This window comes from Pagrus major, chromosome 12, assembly GCF_040436345.1.
Source record: "Pagrus major chromosome 12, Pma_NU_1.0".
NCBI lineage: Eukaryota > Metazoa > Chordata > Actinopteri > Spariformes > Sparidae > Pagrus > Pagrus major.
This window is the reverse complement of record NC_133226.1, coordinates 15,035,190-15,051,924: the sequence shown is the minus strand read 5'-3', so window position 1 is coordinate 15,051,924 and position 16,735 is coordinate 15,035,190. Positions and strand designations below refer to the sequence as shown.

Here is a 16,735-nt window from a genome sequence, read left to right as displayed (position 1 = left end):
AAACATTTCTGGAGCTTCACAGCAAAACAGTGTTGCAGCATTTTCCTAAACAACTTAAGTAGATGTGAACTTGTTGACTGAATGTACATTTTTGGGTGAACTTTTCCTTTAAGGATCTAGCCCCCAGTCTTTAAGGTGTTTTGATAACCTCAAAGCAACAGGGACTGCTTCAATAGAGACATCCTCTGAAACCAAACCAACTAAACTGAAGTGACAGCGTTTGGGCCTTTCACCCAGAAAAGAAAAAAAAAATCATGGCAGCAGTCTTTCTGTCTGTGCCAGCATAAAAAAACAGTTCATAGAGGACACTGAAGCTTCTCATGCTATCACTGAATGGCAGCTGTGTAACAGTAAAGAAGCTCAGATGAAGAGCAGAAAACAGGATTTATCTCATGTAAAAGGTGACGCTTTACTCAGTTTAAGTTTAAATGCAACACTTTACATTTAGGAACATTTAGGATTAAATGGGGCACCCATGGATGAGCTTGGGAACGCTGAGGACAATAAACTCATCACACTCAGTAAGTGAATCCTCGTTCCTCTCTCAAATTGTTCTTTAGCTCTGTTCTCCAATCAGCGTCTGCGATGAGAATGTGTCGGAAGCAGGATTTTCAACAGAGAGCACTTTCATTTATTTAAATGATTTTTATTTAAATGATTTGTTGGAATTTTAAAAATCTATGCTATTCTCAATAAAGTGTTTCACTGTGTGAAGTGATACTGATGTTTTAGCTCTGAAGAGCTCCTCTGTGGTCCACCACAACTCAAATTAAATCAGACAGAAACATTAAAATGTGGTACACACACAGTGATGGAAAGTAACTAAGTACATTTACTCAAGTACTGTGCCTCTTTCATCAACTTTGAGGTAACTTACTAATACTTGAGTATTTCCATTTCCTGCCAATGTTTACTTTCACTTCACTGTGTTTGGAGGCAAATATTGTACTTTTACTCCACTACATGTATTTGATAACTTTAGTTACCAGTAACTTTTCAGATTACAACCTGTATCAGAGCCAAAGAAGTGTGTTTTTTAATTAGTTTATTTTATCAGCAATTGAATTTTAAAAGTCAATAATCAGTCAACTAGTAATATACAGTGTTAATATCAGATACTTTAAGACTTTTACTCATCACTATTTATATGGGTGACTTTCACTTTTACCAAAGTAATATTTTAACATGTTTTCTTTTTTACTTTAATTCAAGTAAGTACTTTAAGTGATTGAATGTAACTAAGTACATTTATTCAAGTACTGTACTTAAGTGCAATTTTGAGGCACTTTACTCGAGTATTTCCATTTTCCACTACTTTATACTTCCAGTCCACTACATTTTGGAAGCAAATAGTGTACTTTTACTCCACTACATGTGTTATATGTATGGTTTACTTTTACTTGTACTTTTGATACTTAAGTACAGTTAATGCAAGATACTTCCACTCGAGCACTATTTACATGGGTGTGTTTCACTTTTACCAAAGTAATATTTTAACATGTTTTCTTCACTGTTACTCAAGTAAGACTTTTGGGTACTTTCAGTAATGGAATGTAACTAAGTACATTAACTGAAGTACTGTACTTAAGGACAATTTTGAGGTACATTACTTTATTATCTCCATTTTCTGCTACTTCATACTTCCATTTAACAACACTTAAAGGCAAATATTTACTCCACTGCATGTATTTATATGTATGGTTTACTTTTACTTGTACTTTTGATACTTAAGTTCAGTCATATCAGATATTTTAGGACATTTACTCAAGTACCATTCCTTTACTTTTGCTCTAACAGTAACCTTTCCTTTGACTCGAGCATGACTCACAGCACTGCTCCCTCATGATGTAAACGTGTGTGCAGGTGAGGCACCTCTCTGCTTCAGATGCCTGTCATGTCTGTGTGTTGCTGTGAGCTGTGAGCGCTGCTCTGCTCCTGTCTGTCAGCCGATCACTGCAGCAGAATGGAGACGTGAGAAAACAGCGCTGTGTGTTATAAAATCACACCGCCGCTGCTCACCAACTTTTCCACGCTCTTTTACCTGCCTACACAGCGACCTACAGCCACTCAGTGAGCTCATTAGCTGCAGCTCTTGCGGGTATTTGATCAGAAGTCATGGAAGTCGCTCCTGCATGTTTGTTCCTGCTGTGCGTCTGTCTGCTCGGTTCTCTGGCGGCTGATTGGGAGTTTGTGGACACTAATTTCACCTACCTCGATGATGTAATCGACTACAAGGATCCCTGTAAAGCTGGTACAGTGCATTTTATCTCCTCTACCAATTTATTGATCTTTTTGCTTTTCCGGTTGGTTTATATATAGGCTAATGTGTTTTGGCCAATACCCACAGGCCCTGATCACTGTGAGCTAGTCTGATAACTTAATGTAGCTGGTGATGTAGAAACAGCTGATGTAGGTTAATGAAAATGCTTACATGCAAAACAAAAGCACAAGAAAAATATTTCCATATTTTCATCTGATTGATAAATAAAGCAACAATTAACTTAAAAAAAAAAGTAAAAGTAAATACCTCATTTAAATCTGCTTGCTAATGTACAGAGCAAGCCAAGAAGTAGGCCTTTACCACACTGTAAACATACTCTTTTGCAAGTCCTGTATTCATAGGTTTATTTACAAAAAGTAAAGCACCGACAGTAATGCATCATATTTTATAGCACATCATGTTTTTTGTATGTAAAATCTGATCTTCAAAGTAGCTGTTAACTAAAGCTGTCAAAAAATGGAAATAAATACAATGGAAATACCTCAGCAAAGCCTGCTAATCTTCAAATCAAATCAAATCAGTTTCATTTATACAGCCCAGAATCACAATCACATTGCCTCAGTGGGCTTTACGATCTGTACAGTGGACAACATCGTCTGTCCTTAGATTCCCCTGAGGACTGTCTGTAGTTTAGAAGAACAAACTAGGTAAGGTTGTCAATGTGTTTAGCAACAACACAGTAAGTCTCTGCTTTGTGATACCTGAGTGGCAGAAGAAAGACGGGCAATCCTCTGTAAGGCATCACAGCCTCTCTATGGTGAATATGAGTTGTTGCCATCATGACGGAGGTGCAGGGTACCACCTTTGTGGACCTCCTTGTGCTTGTGACATGAGGTGTTCTGCGCTTGTATTTTGGTATATTTATATTTTTTGTTGGTGATGATGTGAAGCACTTTGTTGTTTGACTGTAAATTGTTGTAATGTTGGTTGTTTTTGTTTTACACAAAAGTAATTTCAAAAAGGGTAATAAACAAAACTTACTAACTAATTAACTTTATTTAGAGGAGATATACTAACGTGCTCTTTTCTTTCCGTTGTGGGGAATCTTGGTTTGCGAGCGCAGTGAAACAAGCATACTATAGTAATGGTTGGGACAAATCACCTTTTTTCATCTAAAAAAAGTTTCATCTACAGCAAAGCATCATATTTCATGAGCTGGTATTACTGTATGTGTTTATGTACAATATTGATCTTCAAATTCTTCAGTGGCTTCTTTCGACCACTGATTACTGCGGGGTTTAATGTGTTCTTACATAGTCACCACAGAAACTGTTTTTAAGCAGCTGAAGATTTCAAGAAAAATTAGGACAACCATCAGAAACCATAAGACATCAAACAGGATCGTCTGTGAGAGAAAACTGGACTGAAGTTGGGTTGTTGGCTTCAACACACTGAGTGGGAAAACCCTCGACTTCTTCCTGGAAATACCAATTCCATATCATGAACTGTGTCTGCATGAATGACACCCAGGCTTCATCCTGATGCCCAAATCAGGATTTTCTGTCTCCAGTAGGCGACATTGAATGTTAACCCTAATCCAGGCTTCACAACTTCCTTTCTGAAAGTTGTATTTGACATCATACATCACTTTTCTTCCATGTTTCGCTTCCCAATGCAATTAACACTTTTTTATGACCGTACCTCCTGTATAAATCAACTAGTCAAGCAGAACAGCTCACTACAGTCTTTCCCATTAAATAGCTCATTTAGCCATGTGATGTAACAACCTTTGAAAGTCCAAATGAAAAGACATAGCAGGCCCTGAGTCAGCCTTTGAAGTGAATTCACTCATGCAAAGGGTGACTGTAAATGACTGTCACCCCCGCGGCGTGCACCCCATGCCCTGAAGCCAGAGGGATTTCACCGGCGTCCAGCCGAGGACTGCGCTGGCACGGCCTCAATGACCTCAAATGTCTCCAGGCAACTGCCCCAGAGAAGAGGAACGGTGTGTTTTGGAAGTTTCAGAAGTCACAAGTTAAAAAGGGACCCCAACCAGCTGGAGGCCCCCTAGGAACCAAAGTAATTACTCTGCATTTTAGATGACGGAAAAATAAATGTTTTGGGTTTTTTTACCAATTGATAAGGCTCATTAAAATATCATCAGTATCCCGTAAATCTGCATATCTGTTGTCATTCTGGTATGTGTTAACACACGTTTCTTTTTCACAGTAGATTATTTTCAAGACAAATATGTGAAACTTGATTCGCTTTAAACTTACCAGATAATTGCTCTAATCATTCTACACTGTGGTGTTAATGATACCGATGGAGATCCTGAAAGATTACTGTTTAAAAAAATCTTCATCTGAGGTGACTGGGATTGTTTGCATTCAGTCAGTTTGTGTGTCAAAGAGCAAAACTCTCCCTACATTACCATCCACACTCTCCATTTCATGCTGCTTTAGGGAAGGTGAAGCCTGATTATAACATTGTTCAACATGATCAAGAACAACTTTGGAGGTTTTGTGAAAAAGATACTGTTTGTGAACTCTGCTGCTAAACACACACAAATCAAACAGTAGTCCTGGAGTGCTCAGTGGATTCACACGATCTAGATGGATGATCATAAGTAATATATTCTAGAGGAAGTTTCCTCTCAAGGATTTTAAAGCTATAGAGGTACTGTATGTTTAGTCTATATAGTGAAGCTTTAGTACAGATGCATTACTTCACCATATCAGGCATGTGGAGGTCCTTGCTCTGACGGAGAGGACGTCACTCCTGAGTTAGTCAGTCGCTGAACATTGCAAAAGAATCCCTGCTTACTGATCAAGGCCACTATACTAAAATAGATGCGTGTGTGTAAATTTGGTATAAGCACAAATGTGCAGACATCTATAGGCCTTTCATATAAATCTCCTGCAATAATGGTTTGGTACAAAAAGCTGTACGTTGTTGCAGAGTCCAGCACAGTGAGATCACAACCCTGTAACGTATTCAGTTCACATCTTTATTCTTTAAAGTGGCGCAGCAGCCTGACAGCTCTCCAATATGTTCCAGTGTGTGTGCGGTGCGGACTGTATTCAGGAGGTGTGTTTGCTAATCAAACAGACACATGGAGTCCTCTCTTCAGGACAGAGATATGCACCTACAGTACAGTAAAGCAGACAGTCAGTGTGGCTCCTGCTTAGAGGAGAAACCTTCACTGAAATTCAAAAATGCAGCTGAAAATGGATGAAAAAGGCCTCAAGAAGAAACACACTTCCTAATTTCACTCCAGTTGTTGTCAGACAATGTAAATGTGATGTAAATTTTAGATAGACTTTTGATCACTTGTACACTGTTCATCTGTTCTCCCCAGCTGCCTTTTTGGGAGACATTGCCCTCGATGAAGACGACCTCCGCATGTTCAAAAACGTCCACAGCAGTGATAGTGCACAGCACTCTCTCCAGATCAACCACACAGACTCAGGTAGCAAAGCAGGCATTAATGTACTGATCTATGAATAATTCTGACTGACTTCTGTGAGTTCAGATAAATAAATCAGTGATTTCTGCACACTTATTGCAGTTAATGGCTCCTCTTCCAACGGGAGTGTCAGGAGGACGAGAGCAGCAGACAGACAGACGCTCCGTCGTTGGAGGAGAGCAGCCACCTCCAGACCTGAGCGAGTGTGGCCGGATGGCATCATCCCGTATGTGATCAGTGGGAATTTCACTGGTGAGTTCTGAATGAAAACAATGAGTCTTTCATCTGCTCCTACAGAGGTTGTGTGTGTTTTATACAGCCACAATGAGCTCCTTGCCATGTGTGGTTTACTTTAATTCCTTTCAGGCAGCCAGCGAGCCATTTTCCGTCAGGCGATGCGTCACTGGGAGAAACACACTTGTGTAACATTCACAGAGAGGACGACTGAAGAAAGCTACATTGTTTTCACATACCGACCCTGTGGGTGAGTTGGGTTCACACTAGCTACTTTGAATTACCATTATTTATCGATTGATCAACAGATTTGCACATAGATAATGCCTCATCCTATAAAGACAGAGGAATAGAAGATTGTCTGGCACATCACAACCAACCATATGTCCTGCTTTAGGATTTTTAAATTTCTACTATTCAAGGGATCCATTGATTTCCATTCATTTTCATATGATGTGAAAGTCAATTGGCAGACTCTACATATAAGCTTGCTTGATGATGAACCCACAGAGAATTACTCGACTTCCCAGAGCATTTTATCTCCTTTCAGTTCATTGTTTTGGTTCACTCTCAGTGTACTCGTCGTCGTTATTTTCAGCCACAGTTGGCAACTGTTTTTTAAAGTGCTCTAAAAACCCAATATATGCTACCTGCGCAGCACCTACATTTCACAACTAGCTGGTAAACATAGTGGAGCATTAGCAGCTAAAGAGTCAGATGTTTTCCTCAGGGGTTGGTGGAGACAAAAACAGAGCTAAAAGAGAGACAATATTGGACCTACATTCATCGGGTTGCCAGAAACACGAATCCGAATGAATACCAATTGTGACAGTTACACAAAATGCAGACACGTTGAGGCAGGCAGGTTGAAAACAAAAAGCAAGCTTTAATGAGCTGATGTCCAATGTGAAGTCCAAAAACCAAAAACCAAAAAGGAAGTAACAAAAGACAGGCAAAGGAAAGTCCAAGGAAAAAAACTAAAGAGAAATACAAAACTGAGGACAAACCAGAAAACCAAAAGGAACAAATCAGGAACGCAGGGAGCACACAAGGACAAAGGAACAGGCAGAGCAGACACAGGAGACACAGGACTTACACGAGGACGAAAACAGACGAACCAACAAAGAGTGAGGGACCAAAACAGGCTTAAAAAAACAAACTAACCAGGGGATGAGGTGCAAGTGGAGAGACACAGGGAACAGGACAGTGCTAGCGATGCTGATGTGAGACAGGTGTGGCGCAAAATCAGACTGGGGAGGAACACAGGAGGGAAACAGAACACAGGTGAGCAGGAAGTAGAAACAAGACACAAGAAATTAAACAGGAAATAACCAACAAAAAACCAAAACAATGGTGTTGCTCAGTGTCTATTGGATGTTTAAATAAGCAACTGCCCCCAAGAGCTGGATGCACTTCAATGTACCAAAACTCAAAAACAAAAACAATACAGAAAACTAAACCAAATACAAAAATGCAGCTAGTAGCACAGACAACAACAGAGACTGTTGCCAGAGGATCTTAAAAAGTGATGAACATGGGTCGGACATACTTGTTGTTGCCACGAGTTGTGTTTGTGACTCACACAGTTATTGAAGTCAGGTCGATGTATCATCAGTTTATGTTTATGTTGAGGATTTTTTACCCTTTCTTTGTGTTTGGGGTCAAATGTCAGTGTATTCAAGATGTTAACCTGTGCAAATAAACTGAGTCCTGAATGGAGGAGGTTGAGTTTCTTCTACTTTCACTAATGCATCAGTTTTATTTTTGAAGAATTTCAGTACATTTCTTGACTTTTTCCTCATTATCCACAACTCTAAAACCTGTTTTGATTAGAGGGATTCTCTCCCACATTTTCTAAGCCTTGCACATTCACCGAAAGTGACGGCTGCACACGCCTTGTAGGAAAAATGTGGTATTAATCTTTAGTAAACTCTAGGAAAATGACATCCAGGAACCTTAAACTGTCAAACCTGTACTCTAAAAAGGTCAAAAAACTAAAAAATATGGATAAAGTACAGACACTGGCATGCTCCTTCAATATTCAAAAGCAGCAAAGACTCAGTGTTTTGTCCCTGCAGGTGTTGCTCCTACGTGGGGAGGAGAGGTGGCGGCCCTCAGGCTATCTCCATAGGAAAAAACTGTGATAAGTTTGGCATTGTGGTCCATGAACTAGGCCACGTGATCGGCTTCTGGCATGAACACACGCGTCCAGACCGCGATGAGCATGTAAGCATCATCAGAGACAACATCCAACCAGGTACTGTTAACTTCAGCTGAGCTGACATGAATAAGTGTAAAAAAGAAAAAAGAAAAGACAAAGCATGTGTGTGCTCCAGATGTTTCTCCTTGCATTTAGACCATCTGTATATGACTAGGACAGGAGTATAACTTCCTGAAGATGGAGCCAGGCGAGGTCGACTCACTCGGGGAGGTGTACGACTTTGGCAGCATCATGCATTATGCGAGGAATACGTTTTCCAGGTTGGCGTGCGATGATTCTTTTTGCTTCGCATTTTCTTTCCTAGAGTTAGTTTTGTGTTAAAGGGTTTGCAAGGACTTCATCACTTTAATGTTCCTGAGCGTGCTCACTTTGTTTTCAGTTCTACCCTGGTTCACATTAACAGGCCATTACACAGCTCCACTGGGACAGTTACTGCTTAAATTTCCTGCTTAAGAGCTGACTCGTTGAGCATTTGGTGATTTCACTCTGTCCACTCTGCCTGTATATTTAATTTGGCAACAGCTAGTGCACCAGCCGGCTTTTCTAACCAGGCCATCATCACCACCACTTCACTTCTGACCTCAATCAGTGACTAAACTCCTTCAAATATCTGAATTTTTGGGGTTTAAATGACTAAATATCGCACTGCTGAGGGTTTCTGACTTGATCAAAACCTCCCTCACTGACACTAATATCATGCTGCATTACCAGCTGACCTGCTGTTTGTCCCTTTATTCAGCTCTGCTAAACAAGCTCCACAGGAAACCTCAGGGGATTTGATCCTGTATTGTGACAGAAATGGTTTCACACCAGTTTCCTTTTCATTTCTGTCTCGTGCATGTTGTTGCCCCGTTGCTTTTCTCTGTGCTCTGGTTTTTTACCTCCATCGCCGCTTTGCTGGTCTGGGTCATGGAGGCAAGCCAAGCTAAATAAAGGCCTGGCAGTTCAGGCTTTGTTGAACAATTTGGGCTGGAGTGGCCTTTTTCTCTGGCATTCAGGAGCGGGCTCCACTGAGCCGGCTGGCACCGTCGAAAGGCCCCATTCAGTGCACTCTGTTTGCACATGCCTGTCATTCATGGGCGCATCACCATGGGAACTGTGTGAGAGTGAGCTCCAAACCCAGTGAGAGATTATCAAAATCAATAAAGTATCAAGTTGTTGGTCAGGAGTCGGATCTATTAAGAAAAAATGCTGCAATCTAATCTCTCTGTGAAAAATGACATTTTCCTGCACGTCAGTTAGGAGGTTAGATATATACTCATCAGGCTTCTTGTGCTGTATTTAACTTTTGAATCATTAGATGCTTCGATCCTCTTTGAGAATAAACGGCTCATGTTGTGGTCTGTCTGAAACAGAGGCGTCTTCTTAGACACCATCTTGCCCCGTTATGATGTCAATGGAGTCAGGCCACCTATCGGACAGAGGACCAAGCTCAGCAAAGGGGATATTGCACAAGCCCGCAAACTCTACAAGTGTGCAAGTAAGATGCAATATACTGAATATGTAGAGAAAATAAGTGTGTGCGCTAACTAAAGCTAAAGAAAACATAAGATAGAAGAGAGTTTAGAATTTCCTCAGTTCTTTATAGTGTTGTTTCTCTGGTCTATTGTAGTGTAACATGTGTTGTTATGGTGTGTGGTTGTTACAGGATGTGGGGACAGCCTGCAGGAGAGTGCTGGAAACTTCTCCTCTCCTGGTTTTCCCAACGGCTACTCAGCGTACGCTCATTGTGTCTGGAAGATTTCTGTCACTCCTGGAGAGAAGGCGAGTGATGACAAAATAAGTGAAGGCATCAATTGAATTTGACAGTGACCAAAATGATCCAAGTTACTGACTTAATGAATGTCAGTGTTTACGCCGACCACGATTTTCAATCACTAAAGTGTCCCAATCCTATGTACAGTGATTATTTATGACAAACATATCAGCAGTGAGCTAAATTACAAAAAGATATATCACAAGTATCACAATATACTGAAGATTTTAGTCATGTTGTCAATCAGCAGGTGAATGAATCAGTTTTCAAATAATCTGTTTTTGTATTACATTTATGCTGTTATTTTTAAAACAGTTTAAGAAAAAAAGTCAAAATTCTCTGATCCCACCTACTTAAATGTGAATATTTCTGGTTCCTTCAGTCCTCTATGACAGTGAACTGGATATCTTTGGGTTGTGGACAAAACAAGACTTTAAAGGACGTCACTTTTGGATTTTGGAAACACTGATCATTTTTAACCATTTTCTGATGTGTTGCAGAGCTAATCGATTAATCGGTAATCATAAATAACTGTTAGTTGCAGCCCTAAATCAAAGGATTAAAAGTTTTATTGTTTAGTGATGACTCGTTCAATATCAGTTTGTAAAATGTCACTTGTCAACCTAAAAAGAGGAAAACACTGTTGGTGTCATTTGTGTTTGCACATTTTTAATCTCCTGTTAAAAGTCTGAGACTCGTTAATCTAGATGTTTTGAATCTAAATATAACTTTTTTCTCATAATGATCTGCCCTCCACCTTTGTCTTCTGTCTCTTAGATTGTTCTGAATTTTACCTCGATGGACCTCTTCAGGAGTCACTTGTGTTGGTACGACCACGTGGAGGTCCGAGACGGGTTCTGGAGAAAAGCTCCCCTGAAAGGTCTTCAACTGTGATTTACAGCACACCTCCTCTCCTCTGAGTATCATCCAGAAACCTGTCATACCTGCTGTGTTATGTTCTTAGCACTGGTTCCTGACACAGTTATTTTTTTCATGTGCTTTGGCAGGCCGTTTCTGTGGAGACACACTTCCAGATCCAATGATCTCAACTGACAGCCAGCTGTGGATTGAGTTCAGAAGCAGCAGCAGCTGGGTGGGCAAAGGCTTTTCAGCAGTCTACGAAGGTATAAAACTGACAATATGTGGGTTTTAATATGCGTTTCTTTTCACTGCTTAATGTAGAAAACTGAAAGTAGAATCTCTTTTCTCACCTCCTGTGCAGCCATCTGTGGAGGAGAGGTGAAGCGAGACAGCGGACAGATCCAGTCACCCAATTACCCCGATGACTACCAGTCCAACAAAGTGTGTGTGTGGAAAATCACAGTCGCGGAAGGTTTCGATGTTGGCCTCTCCTTCCAGTCATTTGAGGTGAAACCACTTTTATTGCTATTGGTTACATTAAGAAAAACAAGAAAATATCTCCAGGAAAAAACCTCATATTCACTCCAGTACCTTGAACCTTTAGTTTTATTTTGTGCAGACCACAAAAAGCAGGAAAAGGCCTGTTAGAACATCTGAGAGCTCACTCTCATCTGCTGTGATATCTCTTGGCAAACTTAACTGTCCTTGCTTCTACTGCAGATTGAGAGACATGACAGCTGTGCCTACGACTACGTGGAGGTGAGGGACGGCAGTTCGGAGAGCAGCCCGCTGCTGGGCCGTTTCTGTGGCTACGACAAACCAGACGACATCAAAAGCAGCTCCAACCGGCTCTGGCTCAAGTTCGTATCTGATGGATCGGTCAACAAAGCTGGGTTTGCAGCTAACTTCTTTAAAGGTCAGAAAGTCCATTCAGGTACAAACTTCCTGCAATCAAAAGAACATTTAGTTTGGAACTAATTCTGCCCATTTGTTCACTTGGCAGAGATGGACGAGTGCTCCCGACCTGACAACGGTCAGTGCGAGCAGCGCTGCATGAACACGCTGGGCAGCTACAGATGTGCGTGTGATCCTGGATATGAGCTGGCAGCTGACAGACGCAGCTGTGAGAGTGAGTGTAGAGCACTAACACACATAATACTAACCCGAATTATGCAGGAAAGCTAGTGAAGCCAGTAGTATGCTGCTTTGTGGGGAAGACTAAATTCAGAAGATCAATACCGCTCTCATATATTTCCATTAATATAAGTCCACGGCCTGCAACCAATTAGCAGAATGACATGTCAGAGACTTGATGCCAAATATCAGCTGCTGTACATTCACATACTACATTCAATACGAGTTGGCCTGGTGGTTTCTCTTCAACCACAAGAGGGCGGCACGTCCTTGCTGCAGCTTATTTTTGAGCCTCAACAGTCCACTACAGCACTGATTGACTAATTTGCTTGTATTTCACTTTTCCATTTTATGGAGCTTTCTTCTTCTTCTCCAGTAAATCTCAGGGACAAATACTTTACTTTTTACTCCACTACATTGGTCATAGCATTAGATAAAGAATTGTATTCTGATTACAGATTTATTCTAGCACCATTATTTCCTGTGACATTGATTGTACTTGGTGATCACTCCATTTCTTTGTTATCAGCAGCCTCTGAATTAAGAGGCCATCATCGCCTGCAGTTATAGAATTAAAGAATAGGATAAGAAATGCACAAATTCGTACAAATGGAATATATAATTTATGTTATGCAAGTGTTTTCTCTCACACTTCTACCACTAACATCAGTGCTCTCTCCCACCAGCAGCTGCCTGTGGTGGGTTCATCACCAAGCTGAACGGCTCCCTCACCACCCCTGGCTGGCCCAAAGAATACCCTCCCAACAAGAACTGTGTGTGGCAGCTGGTGGCGCCCATTCAGTACCGCATCACTCTGGTGTTTGACGTGTTCGAGACCGAAGGAAACGATGTGAGTTCACGAAGGTGATGTTTTTCTGTCCATAGGTAATATAGCATCGTCTTTCACCATCATCTTTGTAGTAAGTAAAATTTTCCAGTGTTTACCATCAGGTGTGTAAATATGATTATGTGGAGGTGCGCAGCGGGTTGAGTTCGGACTCAAAGCTTCATGGGAAGTTCTGCGGAGCTGAGAAACCCGAGGTCATCACCTCCCAACACAACAACATGAGGATTGAGTTCAAGTCTGACAACACCGTCGCCAAGAGGGGCTTCAAGGCTCACTTCTTCTCTGGTAAGTCAGGAAGGATGATCAATAAAACTATGAATATATGGAGAGTTTTTAATATCATGCAGGCTTAAATAAATTCACCATGTGTTCTGCTTAATCAAATCACAGATAGCTATAGACTTACGATTGTTTGTCAGATAGATTTACGGCTGAATTGCTCTTTCGTATTAATAAAAATAAAAGAATGTTTATAGCCCATCCAAAAATCCACATAGGAACATTCACATCTTTTTCTACCATTAAAAGCTGGCAAATGGATTTCACGTGGGGAAAAAAGCCAATCACGCGTGTGAAAATGTGGAATTTACAGGTGAAGAAGCAAATTTCATGTGACTCCATGTGCCGCGTTTTGATTCCACACCTAAATCACACGTGACAAAAAAATCAAGTCACATATTAATCTATTAAATTCACATGTGGAAATATTGATACACACGTGAAAAAGCCAATCACTTGTGAAAATGTCCAGTTCACATGTAAAAAAAACACCTTTGCACCTGCACTTCATACATCTGGGCCTAAAATGTAACTCAGTACATTCTATTAGTTTCTGCAGCGTATTGTGAATAGGTTTCAATTAAAGTTGTTTCAACATTGCCACAGATATAGACGAGTGCTCCAAAGAAAACGGAGGCTGCCAGCATGAGTGTGTGAACACCTTCGGAAGCTACAGCTGTCAGTGCCGCAGTGGCTTCATGTTGCATGATAACAAGCACGACTGCAAGGAAGGTACGGTGTGTGTTTCTGCTCTCTACTTGATTTAAAGTGTCAGTCTACCCACATTACAAAAAGTCTGGATGAAATTCTTTAGTTCTTTATGAGTTGATCACTTGCTGGGGGTCATTTAGGGCTGGGTATGAAGTCATGAGGGGAAAGGAAGCGCAAGTGTTTATGTTTTTTAGTCTTTTAGTCCAAATGAAGATTGTTCAGATATCTCCAGTGTATTTAAGCACGGAACAACTTAGCTGTGCTTTCATTGTATTCACTCTTGATGGATGCCTATTTAAAGGAAATAACCCCAGAGGGCACTTGTGTTGTGAAGAAGAGGAAATGATGTGACCTCTCAGTGATGCAGCTTCCACTGTTTTGCGCTGTTGTTGTGTTTTCCAGCGGGCTGTGATCATGTTGTCAACAGTGTGTCAGGGACAATAAGCAGCCCCAACTGGCCTGATAGATACCCCAGCAAGAAGGCCTGCACCTGGATTCTGTCCACCACACCGGGCCATCGTATCAAACTGGTATGTTTTTTTTCCCCAGTTAAACATTATTTCATGATATAACAGTCAGCAACTTATGGAGTTCATTCATGACTTTTAAAATGGCTCTCAGGTTTTCAACGAGATCGATATGGAGGCTCATCTGGAGTGTGCTTACGACCATCTGGAGATCTACGACGGGCGAGACGTGCGTGTCCCAACTCTCGGACGCTTTTGTGGCACCAAAAAACCCTCTCCGGTCGTCTCCAGTGGCAACAAAATGTTCCTGCGTTTTTTCTCAGACAACTCAGTGCAGAAGAGAGGCTTCGAGGTTACTTATGGAGCAGGTGGGCAACAATAAAGTCCCTTTTTTACCCCTGGAAAATGAGTAAAATGAGAATAGAATACCAAAAATGTGTCATTTCAACCGTGGGTTTGTTTTCTGCCGTGTTTAGAAGGCTGCATTCTTTCCACACTTTTACGAGTTCCTCTTTTTGACCCCTCTAATTTTGTGGTCGCCAATTCCCAGAATGTGGAGGAAGCCTGAAAGCCGAGGTCAAGACAAAAGATCTCTACTCTCATGCCCAGTTTGGAGATAACAACTACCCCGGTGGCTCCGACTGTCTGTGGGTGGTCTCTGCTGAGAAGGGTTACGGAGTGGAGATCATCTTCCAAGTGTTTGAGATCGAGGAGGAGGCAGACTGCGGGTATGATTACGTGGAGCTGTACGACGGCGCTGACATCAAGTCTCCGAGGCTGGGGCGATACTGCGGATCTGGGGTAAGGCTAAAAATATCAGCCTTGTGTTGGTAAACTAAATGAATCTTCGTAAAACTTCTTCTTTCGTCTGTACTTTTTTTCTTTCTAACTCAGGCCCCAGAGGAGGTCTACTCAGCTGGAGATGCCATACTTTTAAAGTTTCACTCAGATGACAGCATCAATAAAAAAGGCTTTCATGTACGCTACACAAGCACAAAGTTCCAGGACACGTTACACGCAAGCAAGTGACTCTCTCAAAACCTACCCCAAAACCCAAATGGAGACTTCACCCCTAACATTTGGTGGGACACACCCGTTTCCAGACGAGGAGTGAATGCATGGACTGACACCACAAACACCAGCCCACATACTTTACATCTGTTAGAGAGGGTGAAGCCACACTTTACTCTTCCTCATTATATACTGTAGCTGTGTAGGATGAAAAACAAGGACTAGTTTGCAGTGATTATTTCGAGTAAATTCAGTCGCACCGCTTGTAATGAGCTGATTACGTCGTAGCACTGTGTTAAGATATAAAATGTATATATTGTGATATAGTTTGACTTGTTTATTTTTTAATCATAATATCAACTATGGAACATTTTACTGTCTGAAGCTGAAGTTTGATCACTTTAAATGAATGTGATGCACTTTGTTGTATTATATCTCTGGAGAAATGCACAAAATGAGTAAGAAGGATGAAACAATCAAACATGTTGAAAGCTCAATTGTTCAGACCAGAACAGTTATTTACATTTTTTTTTCAGCCCCGTCTTTGATTTACTTACATTTTTCAGTTTCCTTACATTGACAGTCAATCACAGTATATTTGAGTTCCCTTGTGACAGTTTTTCACATTTTTTTCCTGCTTTTCCTCTGATTGGTGTTTCTGTGTGCTCTCTATTAACATACATAAGGACAGCATGATAATGGATGAAATTAAAGGGATAGTTCACCCCAAAATCAAAAATACATATTTTTCTTCTAATCTGTAGTGCTATTTATCCATCTAGATTGTTTTGGTGCGAGTTGCTGAGTTTTAGCGATATCAGCCTTCTCTTGATTATAATGGAAATTGATTAGCACTCGGCTTGTGGTGCTCAAAGTGCCAGAAAAGTACATTTGAAAAACTCAACAGCAGTGTCTCTTTCTTAAAATCATGACCCTGTTACTCAAGATAATCCAAAGGACCTTTTTGTGAACAGTTTCTAAATGGGCATGTGGGGTCCCCATAAAATAGTCTGTCTAGTGTAATCTATTCATTTAACCCGACCCTGCTCTCGTCCATGAGTAGATGCATGCTTCCTTCTGCGCCATGATACAGTTGGTGGGTGTAGTTCAGTCAAAAAAAGACAATAGTTCCTACATGAAACCGTCTGTGGACACCGCCGTTCAGTTTTTCAAATATATTCTTTCGGCAAGCTGAGTGCCATCTATCTCCATTATATTCCAGAGAAGGTGGACATCTCTATGGCCGATATCTTTTCACCAAAATATCCTGATGGATGAATAGCACTTCAGGGAGGAAAAATATGTATTTTTAATTTTGGGGTGAACTGTCCCTTTAAAGACCGACTTAACACCAGCTGACTATCTTGATTTTGCTCACCCCTCACGTTATTTCCTGTCTTTACTTGCTCATATGTAGAAGAGTAATCTGGAGATTGTCAGTACACTGTGACATCACCAGGGGGCGTGGTTACAGGTGCAGTCATACATTACTCTTCAGCCTGGTGTTAAATGAGAAAATTCCCT

General features: G+C 41.0%; 1 protein-coding gene across 2 annotated transcripts; it reads left to right on the top strand.

The window, feature by feature from the left end:
* The first annotated feature begins 1,916 nt into the window (after positions 1-1,916).
* Positions 1,917-15,932, top strand: LOC141006431 (bone morphogenetic protein 1-like). Of its 2 annotated transcripts, none has more exons than XM_073478641.1 (20): positions 1,917-2,251; positions 5,583-5,693; positions 5,793-5,942; positions 6,057-6,174; positions 8,003-8,181; positions 8,300-8,405; positions 9,501-9,625; positions 9,794-9,909; positions 10,679-10,781; positions 10,909-11,025; positions 11,124-11,269; positions 11,483-11,678; positions 11,766-11,891; positions 12,586-12,746; positions 12,848-13,028; positions 13,629-13,754; positions 14,136-14,263; positions 14,355-14,568; positions 14,751-15,001; positions 15,095-15,932. In XM_073478641.1, exons 1-20 carry the CDS (start codon positions 2,116-2,118, stop codon positions 15,227-15,229), a joined length of 2,925 nt encoding a protein of 974 aa, XP_073334742.1. In that variant the 5' UTR covers positions 1,917-2,115; the 3' UTR covers positions 15,230-15,932. The 2 variants fall into 2 exon arrangements, with proteins under 2 accessions (XP_073334742.1, XP_073334740.1); XM_073478639.1 differs by having other exon boundaries at positions 12,583-12,746.
* The last annotated feature ends 803 nt before the right edge of the window (positions 15,933-16,735 follow it).